The sequence below is a fragment of the Mesoplodon bidens genome, assembly GCF_964165515.1.
Source record: "Mesoplodon bidens genome assembly, chromosome: 6".
In the NCBI taxonomy this organism is placed as follows: domain Eukaryota; kingdom Metazoa; phylum Chordata; class Mammalia; order Artiodactyla; family Ziphiidae; genus Mesoplodon; species Mesoplodon bidens.
This window is the reverse complement of record NC_138162.1, coordinates 59672923-59690342: the sequence shown is the minus strand read 5'-3', so window position 1 is coordinate 59690342 and position 17420 is coordinate 59672923. Positions and strand designations below refer to the sequence as shown.

Sequence of the window (17420 nt, the reverse complement as noted above, 5' to 3'; positions counted from 1 at the left end):
TATATATCACAGTTATTGCTATTATTTTCAATGAGAGGGGAGAGGCCCTTAAGAACTTGAAGAAGTCATGCATGGTGGTTGCCAGGTCTGAGGTTACTGAGCATCTTTTAAGCTGAATCCCAGAATTAGGTTTAAGCCAGGCCTGGCTTGTCACAGAGGCAGCTGCCAAAGGGTATAATCTGAGGGGGCTGTAGGGAGACCTCCTGTTCCAAAGTATCCTCTCCATGAGTGCCTGAGAGGGACTGCTATGTGTTTAGAAAACTTTTGAATCGTTCTAGGTGAAGGATAATGCCTTAACCAGCATTTCTAAAAGAGTTCCACAAGAGGCTCCATGGAAAAATGGGTCCTCTGACCAAAAAAGTCTGGGAAATACTGCAAACTCCATCCCTCTATACGATTTACTATTATATGCTGCAGTGCACGGGTACATACTGAAGGCTCTGACAAGTCACATGGTCAAGAAATCTATTTAACTTAACTCAGAAGCTCTCCCGCTTATTTAACTATGAAATCAAGCTTGCTTTCTTTTTTTCCCCCAATTGTTGCAAAATTCCTAATGACATGATCTGGAAGTAGTATTTCATAGAACATGCTTTTCAAGTGCTCCCTGAGCTATAATTAGCTATCACTGTAAGAGGGATGAATGTTCAGCTAAGCACGGGGCACAAAGGGATACGCATGAAGGAATGGGGGAGTCAAGAGAAGGATAAGGAACGTTAAAGGTGACCATGAGGGCCCCCAAAGACAAGTTCACAATCTCGCGAAGATCTCACAGTCTTGCTAAGCTGGTCAGCCTTCTCATTCCAGGTATTTTGGCTTTGTTTCCCTGCCTAGAAAGTCCAGCTGTTCGATATCAAGTGGTAGCATCAGCTCGGAAGTAGCATTTTTGCATCTTCACATCATCTCGGTTAGTCTGGCGTGGGGAGGAAGATTCAGGGAGCACTCGGATGGCCACATTTGCTCCAATAGATGTGGAAAGAGGAAGGAAGGGAACGGTAAGGGAGAAAAGGGGCAACTGAGGCAACAGAGAGCCAGAAGCTGCTCTGGCCACAGGAAGCTAAGGGCAGAAGGCAGAGGACAGGATGGAGGAAGGAGAGAAAAGTGAGGGCTTGTCACTGCTCAGGTAGAGGGTAACAAACCCACCAGCTGCCCAAGCCATGAGGCCGAGGCTGAGGGCTGTGAGACTCCTGAATCGAGTTATAGTCAGTGAGGCCCAAACCTTTGGCTTCCCAAGCCAATCACCAAGAAAAATCAAAGTGGTTTGAAGACATGAACTAAAAATAACAGCCGGGACAGGAGCCTTCCTTTAAGGTACGGATTGCTCTTTCTATCCCTGCGGTGGTGGGATACTGATTCTCATAGGTAGCTTTCTGCCTTTGGGGCTCTCACTGACCAAGGGTCTGCATTTCCCCAGGTTGTTGGGAGGGCCCTGGGCTACAAGACAGCCCAGTCTGAGATCCTAACTGTGGCCTGCTGCTTTAGAAAACATCACAGTGGTTAACTGAAAGCACAGAGATAGCAGCAGAGAAGGGCCCGGGTACAGTGCAGAAGCCAGAGTGGGGAGGGGCTGGAAAGGGCTTCCTCTTACCGAGGGCTGTCGGATGTCCTGCTTCCTGCAAAGCAACTAGGAGATCTTTGGCGAGCTAAGGCAACTCAGAAATACTAGAAGCTGAAAATAAGATATACAATACTTTTGGGAGCTTCTCTCATGTTGAAGGATAAAATTAACTGATTCCCCTTCTAGGGTACCTTTTGATTTCTTGTCAATATCAGTGTAAAAATCACGGGAAAACTCCAAATGTTTTCGTAACTTACAAATATTATTTATTAGTCAAAAGGCGGAGGTATAGGGCAAGAGAGATAGGGAGATAGGGCAAGAGAACAACTCCCTTTACAAGAATGCAAAAATTCTCAAATTGCTGTTCCGTGGTGCACTTATTTCAGAAAAGTCATTCTGACTGGGGCAAGGCCGCGCTCTGGGACAGAGCCTGGAATTCATCAGTAGATACATTGAAAAAGAAGGTTCTGCCAGACTTCACTTATTCAGGGGAAATGGTTAAAATGATACGTCCAATCTCATGGAGTGTGAATCCCAATATATACAATCCTACTGGCTGGAATGGTGGCCCTGGCCTCTCTTGGGTGAGTTAACAGGGACTGTGACAGCTAAGGACATGAGCCTATGCGGCCCTCTGCATCAGAAACAGGTCTCTAACTGGTTTGGGGCCTAGTGGTTCCTTTAGATCGCTCATTCCTTTGCATAAATCAGAATATTACCAGAACCTCCCCACCTCTGAAATTGGGGCATATTAAAAGAAGAGTATCGGTTGGATGTGTTTCTATATGTTGTGAGCATGTGGAGGAAATAATGATGACCCGTTGGGTGTGGGCTTGTGCTTATGCTGCTGACACCATTTCTCTGACTGTGTTACACAACTGAGATGGTTTGGATTGGTTGAATGGAATAACATGATTGCTCATGGTATTGCACGTCTCCAATTCCAAACCAACACGATGGCAAAAACTAGACGAAAATGTGGAAAGAATAATAAAACACACAATGTCACTGAAGTCATGCAAAGAGGGGGAAAATATTAAAAAAAAAATGGGCAAGCCACAGACACCATAAATGAAAAAAAAAGCCAGTGCATACAATTCTAAAATCATTCTTACCTTCTTCAGTCATTGTGTCATAATATTTTAGTTTTCCATATGATCCAAGTTCTACAACATCACAGTAAAAGACACAAAGATAAGGAACGAGCTGTAATGCAAGAACTTTGTTTTTACACATTCTCAATTAATCAGATTCAGAGTTACACTGTCAAATTCCGCAATCGTAACTATATAGAGATGTGCAAACATGGGCCATGTGGTGGATGGCTTTCACGACCCACTTTCAGAAATCACTTAAAATGTATTATTCCACCGGGGGTAGGACTTGCCCTGCATTCCAGAATAGGACACAGTTATTTTAACATCTGATGAAACAAATACTTGGCAAAGATATCTTCACACCAGGTCCAGCCTAGGCCTATAATTTTTAGAGGTGACATTCCAAGAGAACGGGCTGGACAAGGACAATGCTCAGACCCACTGAGGCTTGTAGACACCAGGATTCCTTGCCGTGGAACAGCAGTCCCAAGAGTTCATTTCACAGCTTTTCTCCAATAGAACTACTTCCTAGAGATTAGTAAGGAAGGCTACCTGGGAAAATCCCAAATAAAAAACCAGGTTCTAAACTTCCCTTTCATTTCTAATCTCGTATTTTAGACAGAAAGCACTGAATACCATGGGTGCAGCTTGCTTTGGTGTGTGTTGCGGTGGCGGGGGGGGGGAAGGGGCGGGGGATGGGAAAGGCGTGGAAAGCTCTGGGAGGAAGGGGGAGGTGTATTCCCAGGGAAGGGCACATGGGCCAGACAGGTGACAGGGCAGCCACAACTCCCAGCTCAGGGCATTGTCTGCTGCTGTGTAGACTGCAGGGGCCAGGAGGCAATCTCTTGGGTGCAGCTCACCAAAGGACTCGGCTGTAATGGAAACCACGGGCGGAAAGCAAGCTTTTCTGAGTCAGCTGGTGGAAGTGGCAGCCTGGGTGGAGGGACGGAGGAGGTGGGGATGCACCATTTCTGTTTTCTTACTTCAGTTCTAAAATAAAAACTTTCATTCTTGTTCATCTGAAAATTCCAGATTTTTTGAAGCACCATTGTGAGCAGGTTAGAAATATTTTCCCTGGTCATAACAACACTCTCCCAATAAAATTCAAGAAATTAATGACACTCAAGAGATATTCCTGTGATTCTGTAGAATGCTTCCATGGCTCATTAACTTGGTCGACTGCTAAAAATTTCACATGTGAATGAATTAATAACTGATAGGGTTTGTGTACAACAGGCTTTAGCTTAAAACCCAATAATAAATATTCTTCTGCTTATATTATACACATTCTATATATATTCTTTTTCCATGTGCCTAAAATTTTACCTAAAGCTATTTTAACACACCAACACAAAATTATGTCTTGGGGAGAAAAATCACCTCATCTTTATGTTTCTGCAAAAACCTGCCTATTCTGGATTTTGTTAGATACACGACAAAGGAATCAAGTGCTTCAATAAGAAATGGAATTTTGTGTAAAAACAAGGGAGTTTTTTTTTTTTTTTTTTTTGTGCGGTACGCGGGCCTCTCACTGTTGTGGCCTCTCCCGTTGCGGAGCACAGGCTCCGGACGCGCAGGCTCAGCGGCCATGGCTCACGGGCCTAGCCGTTCCGCGGCATGTGGGATCTTCCCAGACCGGGGCACGAACCCGTGTCCCCTGCATCGGCAGGCGGACTCTCAACCACTGCGCCACCAGGGAAGCCCCAAGGGAGTTTTTTTAAAAAAAAAGACTTCTGGGGATTGCCTTCTGTAGAAAATATTTGTTTTTTTCTGGTATTTTAAGAAGAGTAGTCTATTATATATATGACATTGCACAAGTTTGGGATTTTAAAATGATCCAAATACCTTCATAAATATTAAAACACATGTTCACGGTGGCTTTACACATAATCTATGCATTTGTATTTGTGTGTGTGTGTGTGTGTATAATCTTGCAGTAAATTGATGAATTATATCAGCCAACTAATTTTTTTGTAACCTTTACTCTTTCCCTGAGGTAAAGCAGTAGAATAAGCAGCTGGCATTCTCTTTACTTGCCGAGGAAACAGAACGTGAGCAGCTCTGTGTTTGCAAAGTTGGGTGTAAACCATATTCTACACAATGAAGATACATTATTGCATTTTTGTCTTTTGAGATGCAACCTCTCTGTAGGCAAACGCTGGTCTTCATGTATCAGTCCGAAACTTTCAAACATCTGCTTGTGGCAGATGTGATTAATTTTAAATTTTACCTTCTCTCTCGTGGAGCCGGGTATAAATAAATACAATCATATTCTTTAATTAATTTATTTTTACATAGTCGAAATTGGATCTGTGGGTGACTGACAAAGCTCACACATTCTTGCTCCTGTGGCAATACCTAGATTGTTTCTTAGCTGCTTCCTTGGATGAGGACTGGGGCAGGGGGACAAGAACTGGACAAAACATATAAAAAAGGAGGCTAAAGGTGGTGGAAGAGAAAGAATAAGAGCAGTGAAAGGCTGAATAACAACAGGTGATGTAGCAACTTAAAGCACAGTGAGCTAGGAGGGCAAGGGAACAATATTTGCCCAAGTGAAGGGAACCATGTTTGTTGCTTACTAAAGAAAAGGCACGCAAGAATGTGAAGGAAACGAGCCTACTGGAATGAAGTTTTTAACACTGACAGCAACGGCATGGTGAGACAGTGAACTCAGCACCTCAGTGCTTTCAAATGGTCAGGGTGGCATCCTGGGGCTAGTGGGACAGCACCTCCGAGAGCTGGTGCCTCCCTTCCTTGAACCAGGGGCTCAGGGGGTGTAGGAAGAGGAGTGTGACATGCGACTAGGACAAACATGACTTGCATCCATAAGCCAGAGCACATAACGCACCTGGCTTCTGTCCCACATACCATGGACACCTCATGGAAAGTGGCCTGAGAGGCATGAGCGAAAACTCACCGGTAAGGGGCAATGGCCTCCAGTCAGCACACTCCCCATGGACAGTAGCCAGGGCACCTTTAGCACCGTTGGATTAAGATTCAAACTGCGCCCAATCCAAGCTGAGTTTCTTTGGGATGGGAGGGAGGAGTGGGGGGAATTCAAGAGGCTGCTGTTTAATACCATTGAGCAACTTCCATTACGTCAACTGAGCAAGAGGCAGCCAGGACTGGAAGAGGGATGAATCAGCAGTGAATATCATCCTGGGTACCACCTGGTGCCTCTTCTATGTAACATTTCTCTAAGAAGACATACAGCCTAAGAAAAATTCCAGAACCCAGTGGTTGGTGTTTGAGATGAGCCTATGAGCCGACTGGGAATGCTGTCTAACGTGGTGCCCACACTCGCTCATGCTAGGTGGACAGCTGGGTCCACAGGCACCCAAGCTCCCAGATCTCTAGGAGGGCTTGAACCTTTTGTCATTCCTCTGTCCACTTCCTTTCAGGTCTTGTCAGCAACGTCATCACCTGGCTTTAAGGTACCTCTGAATTCTTGTCCATATTTCTTGGTTGACAAGTCAAGGGAAGGATCTTGTCTTTAGTCTCAAAGAATCTGAATAAGAACTAGTGTTTTGGGCTCCCAATTTCTTCCTTTCTTAAAAAGGCCATGGACACAGATTTCTCCTTCCAACGTTGACCTTCTCAGCTCTACTTTTGAAGCCTCTGGCATTCTTAACCCTTTTCTCAGCAAATTTCCCCAGACAGGAGCAGCAGAAAAGTGACTTCTCACCTTTCAGGCCTCAAAATTCTGACGTATACAACAGAAAGTCAACAGAAGCATCTATGCCGAATTCATTTTGTTAGAATGAATAGAGGTAGAAAAATCAGTGAGAGCAAGTATTTATTAAGTGTTGGTTGATGGAAAAAAATGATTAACTTGTTTTTTTCTTAAATCAAAGAGCTGCTTTATTTTTGATACCGGTTTGAACTGAGTTTGAAGATCTAAAAGTTAAGGTTTCTAAACAACAGAGAGTAGTTTCTTGGTAAAGTTGTCTAATACCTATCAAGGAGGTGTGTACAGATACCAGATTACATCACATCCCTGAAAGGATTATTTTCAGTAGCAAATAGAAGTTAAGAACATAGGCTTTGAAGCCAGGGTATAGGTTTGAACCCAAGATCTGCCACTTATTAGCTGTGTGATTTGAGCAAATTTACCTCTCTGAGCCTCAGTGTCCTCAGCTGTAAAGGGGCATGACGGTATCCACCCCACAAAGTTGTGGTGAAGAATAGATGAGATAATAATACCCACTAAGCAATCGGTAACGGGCAGCTTCATTATTGCAAGCATCACCAAGAAGAGTGAAAGAGAACCTATGGGACATGGAGCAGAACACATAGAAAACTTGGTATTTCACACGGGTTTAGTTCGTTAAAACTAATTCAACAGTACTTATAGAAGTTTAAGATAGCTATTTGTTGTCCAACAATATAAGATATTTTGCCTTGCTGGGGCTAGAATTAGAAAGAAATGTCTTCATCAGTCCTGCCCTTCTACTCTCAGATCTATGGGGAATGTCAAAACATGGACCATAACCACTGGAACAGGATGTAAGAAGCAGACCCTCATTCATCTGACCACCATGTTCCAGCTTTGGACCTATGCACCTTTCCTTCTAATATGCGCACACAAGACTGTCTCTCCACATGTTGGAGGCTGAGACCCTCTTTGGATTCCTCTTTGGATCTCTCCCAACTAGAACAGTGCTTTTCTCATATCACATGCTCTCCTCACATTTCTTAAACAAAGCATATAAATGCACAGCTCCCAAATAACAGTGAGGTTTAGGATGCTTTGGTGTGTTGAACTTCCCTGGACTTGCTGAAGTCAGGAAGGCAGGCGCTGATGTCTAAGGCTTCCGGACTGCTGATACCATAATATCACTCTCAAAGTTCAGGGGGTGGGGGAGGGATGGCTTGGGAAGTTGGGATTAGCAGATGCAAACTCTTATATATAGAATGGAGAAACAACAAGGTCCTACTATACAGCACAGGGAACTATATTCAATATCCTGTGATAAACCATAATGGAAAAGAATATAAAAAAGAATTTATATATATGTATAACTGAATCACTTTGTTGTAGAGTAGAAATTAACACAACATTATAAATCAACTATACCTCAATAAACTAAACTAAAAAAAAAAAAGAGTACTTCTGAGTGAGACAGATAAGACAGCTAATTCAAAGCTTGGTTCTACTACTTATGAGCTGGGTGATCCTCTCCGCACCTTAGTCTCTTCTTCAGTAAAATGGGGACAAGAGCAATAAACACCTATTCTCAGGAGGGTTTTTGGAGGATCAGATAAGAACATGTCTCTATAGCACTTTGTGCTGGGTGGCAGAGGCATCCTTAATAATTGGTACCTCTCTTCATTGTCTGCCAAAGTTCCAACAGGAATATCTACTTCAGCCCAGCATGAGGTTGTTAAATCCTATCAAACTCTAATTATCTCTGCAGGTGGGCACCAATGTCAATGTCAATACTCAATGTGTGCAAGTCAACAACCCCCGCTAGACATCTTAAACACAAGGAAGACTGTCAAAAGGAAAACTTTCAGTTTAATGAAAGGCTGCCCTGGCTAACTTCCAGAACCATGTTTGGCAGTATTAACATTTTAGCCTGAGGTGGTTTTCTTTCTTATTTTTTTAAATTCGTGAATTTATTTTCATTATTGAAGTTTTGTGAATGAATAGTTCGAGAGTTGTGTATGTGTCATTTTGCGTTCACTCCCTACAAACATAACATTTATATTTGTAGATCTATACAATTTTTAAGTTTCTTGCAGGGTACGTGGGTTGATCTTGCTTCTCTTCTATTCCTGTGTGAAAATTTTTCATCAAAAAAAAAAACCACGTATGGGCTTCCCTGGTGGCAGAGTGGTTAAGAATCCGCCTGCCAATGCAGGCAACATGGGATCGAGCCCTGGTCCAGGAAGATCCCACATGCCATGGAGCAACTAAGCCCGTGTGCCACAACTACTGAGCCTGCGCTCTAGAGCCTGTGAGCCACAACTACTGAGCCCGTGCACCACAACTACTGAAGCCTGTGTGCCTAGAGCCCGTGCTCCGCAACAAGAGAAACCACCGCAATGAGAAGCCCACGCACCGCAACGAGGAGTAGCCCCCGCTCGCCGCAACTAGAGAAAGCCCATGCGCAGCAATGAAGACCTAGCGCAGACAAAAAAAAAAAAAAGTATTCTGAGTTAAAAGATATTTCTAATATAGCCCAATTTAAAGCTTTTTGTTTGATTTTACCTAAAAAAGAGCTGCATGGACCACCGAAATTAATTGCTTTCCATTAAAAGGCTTTCTTTGGTCATTATTCTTTTATATCAAATGTTCATGTCAAGGCAAGTTATTTTGTTTTAACTAAAAAAATAAAACTTTAAGAGACTGAGGTTAAGTGAGGAAACAACCATATTCTCACTTCAGACTCAAGTCAGAAGAAAAGGAATATTTTAACCTTCAGATTCAAATTCTCACTCAAAAAAAGCTTTTAAAGTACTGACTCATTGCAGAAGCTCTGCTTAACAGTCTGTGGGGGAATGATATTTGTGTGTTAAACTTCCCTAAGAGGCTCCTGAATACACGGTTACCTGGGGACAGCTGTACCCAACATGTGGTAACACATCTATGTCATATACAAGGTGTAAACGGAGGTGATTTTGCCCTATGGAGCTCTTTTCATATTCAGCTCTTCCAAATCTATGCTAACGAGTGCTTCCTTTTCTTCTATGAGATTAAAACCTCTCACTTAGGCTTTTGGAAGCAAGGCAAGAACTTTCCAAATGAAAATAAAGGGCTGAACTTGTGGGTAACCCTCCATCAGCTATTGAGTGTCAAGTAGGATTTATGTACCTACACACACACCACCTCTTCGACATTTATCACCTGATTTTCACGCCCTCTGAATCCAGCCCCTTCATGAAACACTCACTCTTCCTTTTCAAGCTTCCTGCAAACCCAGACACACTGGTTTGTTACCGCTATTCTTCTTATCTTCCTCACTTTCTACATGTATTTCCTTGTCGATGTCCATCTGCTGATATCATTCTGAGGCCCCAGTCACTAGGAAATACTGATACTACATTGGTGGCCAAATCAGGGGTCAGAAAGATCCCCAGCAGCTGGCCCAGTGCCTGGAGTACAGCAGCATTCTGATAAAGCACCAATGAACCACAGAGGCCAGGTGTGTAGGTGAGAAAGTGGACTGGGGACGACAATAGGGAGTGGTGGGGATTATGGAAAACTGGCCAGTGCGTGCCTAAAGAGGGGCAGCGGCCAGTCAGCTCCCACTCCATGCAGGAAGGCAGTTACAGTGCTGATAGATCTGATTATTCAAGGGAAGCCAGAGATCCAGATCTTTATGTGAAAATTCCTGATTTTAAATGTTGGCAACTAATTCCAAATTAAAAAAAACACTCTGGGTCATATTTGGCCCAGCAATTTGTAATCTTTGGTTTAAAATCAGGATGCTTAGTCCAATTTTCTTATAAATATTAAATGAATGAATGAATGAAGAAATGAGACCAGTTAGGCTATTGGAACTGGGAGGGGTCCTTGTTAGGTCACCCTTCTCCTGAAGGTCAAGGACTCTGGTTCTCTTCCTTGTCTCCCTCAAGGCTTACCTATCACCTCAGGCTCCTCTGAGACACCAAGGCTGAGTCCATGTCAGGCCAATGGAGCTGCTATGATGCCATGACTAATACCCTCTTTTCTTGCATGTCCTTGTCCATCCAGCTCTGCCATCACATGAGCCAACAGAGTAAATTTTTTAAAACAATCTTATTTTGGAGAGGAATGAACACTGCCCATTAAGTATAACTGTTCCCAATTATTTTGCAGGGAAATATCTGGAATGTGAAAAACACAATGAAAGGTTCTGAAAGGTAGGTGAGGATCACAGAGGGAGGTGCCATATAATTATATGGGAATTATCATCCTCGAACAGTGAACAATAATGTGTGGTCATTACTGTGGATCATCCAGATGGTTCATGATGAAACGCCCAAGCGAGTCCCCAGATACTCCAACTTCTTATAAATTTGTCACCTAATTTGCAGCCTTGCTCCTCTGCGGTGTTGCTTGGCAATGTCAATGTTTACTGATTTCTGTTCTGTGAGGAGCTGACTCAGGCCATATTTCACTGTAATTTACATGCTCTGGATGATCAAGCAAGAAAAATGGGACTATAGGAAGAGCTGCTCTGCTGCTTTCCTTCTGAGGCAGATTGCGGAGGGGAGAGAACAGGAGAGAGCAAGCAGGTTTCTGGACAGGAGTTTTAAACAAAAACAGTGAGCCATCAGGCAAGAGAATCAACCCCAGTGTGGTTAAAAAAAAGAGTTCCTGGGATTTTATGAATGTCCTTTTTTTTTTTTTTTTTTTTTTTTGCAGTACACGGGCCTCTCACTGTTGTGTCCTCCCCCATTGTGGAGCACAGGCTCCAGACGCGCAGGCTCAGCGGCCATGGCTCACAGGTCCAGCCGCTCCTCGGCATGTGGGATCCTCCCGGACCAGGGCACGAACCCATGTCCCCTACATCGGCAGGCAGACCCTCAACCACGGTGCCACCACGGAAGCCCCTAAAAAATCTCAGTAACAATCTTAAGGTAACTTTAAACACTGAGACTTTGGCAGAATGTTTTTCCCTTTTCCCAAAGGGACGGAGAAAAGCACGTGACAATATAGCATGATGGCCCCATCATTTGTACTGTGGAGCCCCACGGGCTTTGACTTGACAACTAAAACATGTTCTTCATAAGCTTTTTGGGTAGGTAGTGGGTTAAGAAGCTAACATATTCACTAATGACATCTAACATCTTGGGTACTTTTTTGCATCTCTGTAAATGGAAAGATTATGTTTACCAAATCAGGCAAAAGGTACTTTCTGATTAAGTCTTATCAAATTTGGGCTGGACGATACAAACACATTTATTGCTCAGTCTTAAAAGTGGCAAAGTAGGGGCTTCCCTGGTGGCACAGTGGTTGAGAATCTGCCTGCTAATGCAGGGGACATGGGTTCGAGCCCTGGTCTGGGAGGATCCCACATGCCGTGGAGCAACTAGGCCCGTGAGTCACAACTACTGAGCCTGCGCGTCTGGAGTCTGTGCTCCGCAACAAGAGAGGCCGCCATAGTGAGAGGCCTGCGCACCGTGATGAAGAGTGGCCCCCGCTTGCCACAACTAGAGAAAGCCCTCGCACAGAAACAAAGACCCAACACAGCAAAAATAACTAAATAAATTACTAAAAAACTCCTACCCCTAACATATTCTAAAAAAAAAAAAAAAAAAAAAAGTGGCAAAGTATTCCATTCTCTTCCCCTATCCGTGTTTTAAAAGATTTTTCGAGGTGGCACATACAGATAAGCCCACTGTTTTCTTTCATAGAGATGCGAGCTTGGTTATATCACATGTGACTAACATCCACAGGGTGGAGCTTTAGGTGATGCTGATACTTCTATAAGCCATACCCACAACCCAATCAGTCATGAAGCCCTATCAATTCTACCCCTAAATATCCTCAATTCTGTCTTTTCTGTTCCATTCCCACTGTCCCTGCCTTAGTAGGAGGCCTTGCTGAGGTTACTGCAGTAGTCCTTTTGGACCCCTCATTTCCTAACCTTTCTTACCACCTACCGTCTAGTCCTGGCACCTTTCACCTATCTTTCTCATTGTTACCAGGGTAAGGCTTTCAAAACACCAACTGAACATACACCTCTAAATCCCACGCATACCGTCTTTTTGTGTTGGAATTTTATTAGGTCTCCCAACTTACTGAATCACTTGGAACCCAGGTTTGAGGTTCCCTCCTGCAGGCAGCATTCCTGAATGCCCCCCATCCCTAGTGTAAGTCACTTTCTCCCGTGTGTCTGTTCCAAGTATACCCTTCTGTGCGTGCTCATCAAAGGCACCTTAACCTACTTGCTTTCTGTCCTTTTGGGCAAGGAATCCACATACTCATTTTGTTAATTTGAACACCCAGCATAGTTCCTGGCACTCTGTAGGTGTTCAAATGCTGCTGAATTGAATTAAATCTCTATTTAATAATGCTCTGTTCATCTTCCTCAGCCTAGTTGCCTTTGGTATGGACATCTATGATTCCTTCCATTTTAGTGTTTTAACTCCAGAGTTTCAACTATTCTGTCTTCACTATCTCTGCAGGGAGGAAGTCTGTGAAGGGAAAATGCATGCGGCCTCAACTGTTGGAATCCTCTTCATTGCTTCTGTAAAGTAGGAGGATTTACATCCTGCGAAAGTGTCATCAGGAGAGTCCTCAGCACATAGAAGACAAAATGGTGGCAATGGCTTGGAAATGGAGATAAAAAAACAAAACAAAAAAACCCCACTGTTGTGTGGAATGGATGCCGCATGCTGGCTAGAGAACAATTTGGATGTTCTCCTGGATCCCATCCTGCAGCCTGGCTGGATTCAGAAGAGTCTGCCAGGCAGACAGAATCGGTGCTAAATTATATCCAGCCATTGGGTCCGCACAGCTGAGTTTCTACCCTCTGACGCACTGAGCATCAAAAAATATCAGAAAAGTATCTTAGAAGAGGAGAGGAAAAACAATAAAATAGACAAATTTCAGCCATCCAAGGGGGAAAAAAGGGCAAGAGATAAGAGAGAACTATGAGAAGGCAAGAGAATTTAAGAACAGAATGAAATTGAGGGAAAAAAGACTGGAAGACAAAGGAAATTAATGCCACTGATGTGGAAGTAATTCAAAGTCAAAACTACCCTTATAATTTTGTATTCTATACTTCAGTGCTGTTCAGGATGTCACTGCCTTGAATACCTGGCTCCCTACCACAACAGAAACAATCACCCCAAATTATGAAAAACTTAAAGGATCAAATTTAAAGTAGAAAGAATGTTCATGCAATCCTCTAAATTTCATTGAAGGGTAAATCCATTTACCATTACTCCTACTTAAATACCATACTATATAAAATGGGACCATACGAGTGAGTTTAAAATCCAGGTTGCAAAGACAGGGTAAAAGATTAAGATATGTTTCCTAAATAGTCCACTATGTGCCTTATATTAAACAGCAAATGCCTGCCAGTGAACCAGAGCTCTGATGACATAGGAGGAAGCGGGGCACTGTAGGATCTTATAACCCGTAACTGCACCAACAGTGCCCTAAGGATGTTTCAGCAGGGTTAAAATATTAGTACAGTAATTGCTTTCGCAGATTTTTATCAATATGTTGGAAAGAGGAATTTTTTTTTTTAGTCTGCCAAACATCCTAAAGCTATGGACCCTAGAGGAAACTGGGGCTTTTTGGAAGGAAATGAGTTAAGTACCATGTCACACTGATGTACTTCTCATTGTGCAAAGGACAGGAGAATTTGGAAATACAGAAAGTATAATTATTCAATTTCAGGATAACTTTTGCTCAACTAAAAGCCAGATTGCCAAAAAGACCAGTTCCCATCTTATCTTATAGACAGGTATGGCAGGATCTAAAAAACTGGTACATGGTGAAGAGGCTGCTTTTTAAGGGAAAATAGAGATATGATACATAATTCAATGACTTACTATTGAACCACTGAAAACTGCCTAAAAATATGACAGCTGCAAGAAAAAAAAAAGGACTGAAAGCGATTTGGCAAATACCTACCTAGAACTAATGATGTATCAAGCACTGTTCTATGTGCTCTGTGAACAGCACTTCACTGAATACACTCAATAGCCTTAAGAGATAGATGCTCTTGTCTTCCCTGTTTTACAGAAGAGGAAGCTGAGTTATAGAGAAGTTAAATAACTCACCCAAGGTCACACAACTAGTAAGTGGCAGAGCTGGGGTTCAAACCCAGGTGGCTGGCTCCACAGTGTGTCTGCTGAGCAGCTACACTATACTCCTCCTCCCACGAGCCTAGTGGGAAGATGCCACCGTGAACACACCTAGCATAGGACAGAGTCTGTCTAAATGGACATATTGCAAGATGCTACCTTTAAGCTCCAAGGGTCAGTTCCTCACCTTCTAATCCTGACTTGCACAAAGAAGATGGGGAACAGTTCTGAGGTCAAGAAAAGAATTTGTAACTTTTTCTAGGTAGGAAACTCTGCGTGACCTGTGGTGCCATGAATGGGAATAGGATGCATGGAAAGGGAGATAACAAGTGGGTAAAGTTTTCTTCAGAAACGTAAGAGGAGACTTTTCATTACGAAGAGTTTTCTGGAATGAGATGGACTCACCATGATTTTTAATTCCTGCCAAGGATGGTGGTTCTGGCCTAAAGCCCTTAGAGTTGAAGCAAAGCTACCTTCGCTATTGGTTATTTGGGATTAAGTGCCGCCAGCCTGGGAAGTCAAAGAGAGAAATCACCACCGCAGAAGTAGCCACAGAGGTTACTGCAACTGCACTGCTAAAGCTCAGCTTCAACAACAGCATTTAAGCTGGTTTTCAGGAAGTTAACTAGTCTGGGGCAAGCACCAGCTTCTGTTCCCCCAGAGACTTACCTACAGTGGGGGCTTGTAAAGAGAAATGTTCTCAGATGGGGTGACTACTTACTCAGCTTGCAATAGGACTGCATGTTGTGAATGAATAAATGAATGAATGAATGAATACATGAACCCACACACGGATAAGAAACCAATCTGATGTAGATCCATAAGCTTTATATAAATCACAATGCTGCTGCACTCTTTGAGTGCATGTGTGTGTGTGTGTGTGCGTGCCCTTGCACACATGTGTATCACATAGTCTCATCTGAGCCCCAAGGCAACCGGTAATGGACAGTTTGATGTGGGTCAGGGAATTCTTCTTAATGGCTGAGGCAAAGAGGCCAGATTGGGTGGCTCTGATATCGTGAGATCAGAAGAGAAGTGGACCCTCCTAGCAGCTCAAGGATTTGTTCTTACGGTGCGACCAACATCCAGAGGTGAATGCACAGCACAATGCAAATCCCAGACCAAGAGACGAACTAGGAAGAGATCTGGCCACTGTCAGAGCAAAGTGTCTCAGAACCGAGTGCAAGCCGCCCAACCTGCATTCCACTAAGTGAGGCCTGGCTATTGATTCAACAGAGCAGAGGTGTCTTTAGCGTTTCATGTGAGAGAAAATGCTTTTGAATGCACTCATCTCACAGATGACGTTTCTACGTCAGCATGCTTTTGGAATGGGCCGTCACTGACAAAACTGAAGTGCTTTTGTCACTTCGGTCCTCCACATCGTCAAAGCCGTGACAGCTGCTTTCTGTCTCTGGGATTTCTGAGTCCCCTCCTCTGAAGGAGTTCTAACTGCATCTCTTGGGCATGTGATGAGTTCAAGAGAACAAAGATGAAGCTGTAACTTGATGGATGCCTCATCATCTTTTTCTTTCTGCGCGCAATGTTCACATTCAAATGGCAGCCAGTCAATTGTTTGGCCATATACCTCTGTGGACTTGACTTCAAAGCAAACTTGAGAGAGACAGAGAGAGACAAAGAGGGAGAAAGAGAGAGAGAGAAACTATGCCCATCCTCAAAAGCATTTCTTTCAGTAAGACCATTCACATTCCCTTCATGCCCCAAATGAAATGTATTTGTAATGTGTACAACACAAAGAGAGATTCAATTTCGACCATCTTTGATGTTCAGCTCTGAGAGTAATGCTTTACTACTCCCCAAAGAGAGGAGCTATTTAACTTGTTCCTGAATTGGCTCTATGAGAGGCATTAATAGCTTGCCTTCCTCTCTCCAGCCATTTAAACTGCTGTTATCTTATTAAAAACAAGGCCAGTAGATTGCATTTTATTCTCTTCCAGTGAAGATTTTCACCCCTGTTGCCTGTTCACGCATCAGCTGAGGCAGCACGCAAACATCTTTCTTGCTAATTTAAACTGATCTGTGATGTGGGACAGAAAGAAAGGATACAATACTGCCTTTCAGCGATAACTTCTCCCCATTTTGAATCAAATAGGCATGAAAATGACTTTCTTCTGGTTTCAAATGACAATTTTTGAATGCTCATATTGAAGCTGTTTCTAAAAACAGAAGCTGGGGAAATAGGTTCTGCTGTTTGGTGCGAAAAAAAAGAAAGCCCAGCAAGCCAGTGAAAGTTTAATCTTAGTGTTCAGCCCCAAATGAACACTCAATGTCTATGTTAAAGAACTGAAGTGATCTTACAAAATAGGGAGCTGCATGGCTGTGTGTCCGGGAGATGGACACCTGTGGCTACAGACGAAAGTCCTGTGTGAGTGCAAAGCATTCAGGCTCCGAAGGCAAACTTAGGAGCTGGGCGACCAAGAGCAAGTAGTGTCGCCTTGCTGAACCTTACTTCCCTCAGAGGTAAAACACACAATAATTCCCAGAGTCCCTGCTGGGAGAATTCCAGGAGGTGACTGGTAGGTGTGCGGCACAGAGCAAGCACTTAGAAAGTTCCACTTGCTTGTTTTTCCTCTTCAGCATCTCTTAGGCCTTTAGCTTCCTACACTTAAATCACACACGCACAGGTATGGTAGACACACACACAGACACACGCAGACACACACATACACATAGACATATAAACATACACGTACAGACACACAGACACACAGGCAGACACACGCAGACACAAAAAGATACACACACAGACACACCCTAAGGGCCCCTGGACAGGAGAAACCGCTGGAGCATGAGTTCAGCGGGCAAACAGCCACGTGCCCGCTCATCTTTCAAAGGAGCCCCATCTCGGCTGGGCCAACCATACGTAGTTTTGAGTCTCTCCAGCCAGTTCCATTGCCCTGAATTTTTCACCACCTTTCCTGCCCTCCCACACTCCTCACCTCCTTTCAGAACCACTCTCGAAGCTCACTTTCTCTGAAGGCGCCGCTTCCTGA

At 43.5% G+C, this 17420-nt stretch overlaps 1 protein-coding gene across 1 annotated transcript in view; it reads right to left on the bottom strand.

Moving 5' to 3' along the window:
• Window positions 1-17420, bottom strand: part of SLC24A2 (solute carrier family 24 member 2) — a 245936-nt gene that overhangs the window by 68239 nt on the left and 160277 nt on the right. Inside the window, exon 5 of the mRNA XM_081237450.1 lies at window positions 2674-2724. Within this exon, the coding sequence (XP_081093576.1) occupies window positions 2674-2724 (51 nt within the window). The remainder of the gene's footprint in view (window positions 1-2673; window positions 2725-17420) is intronic.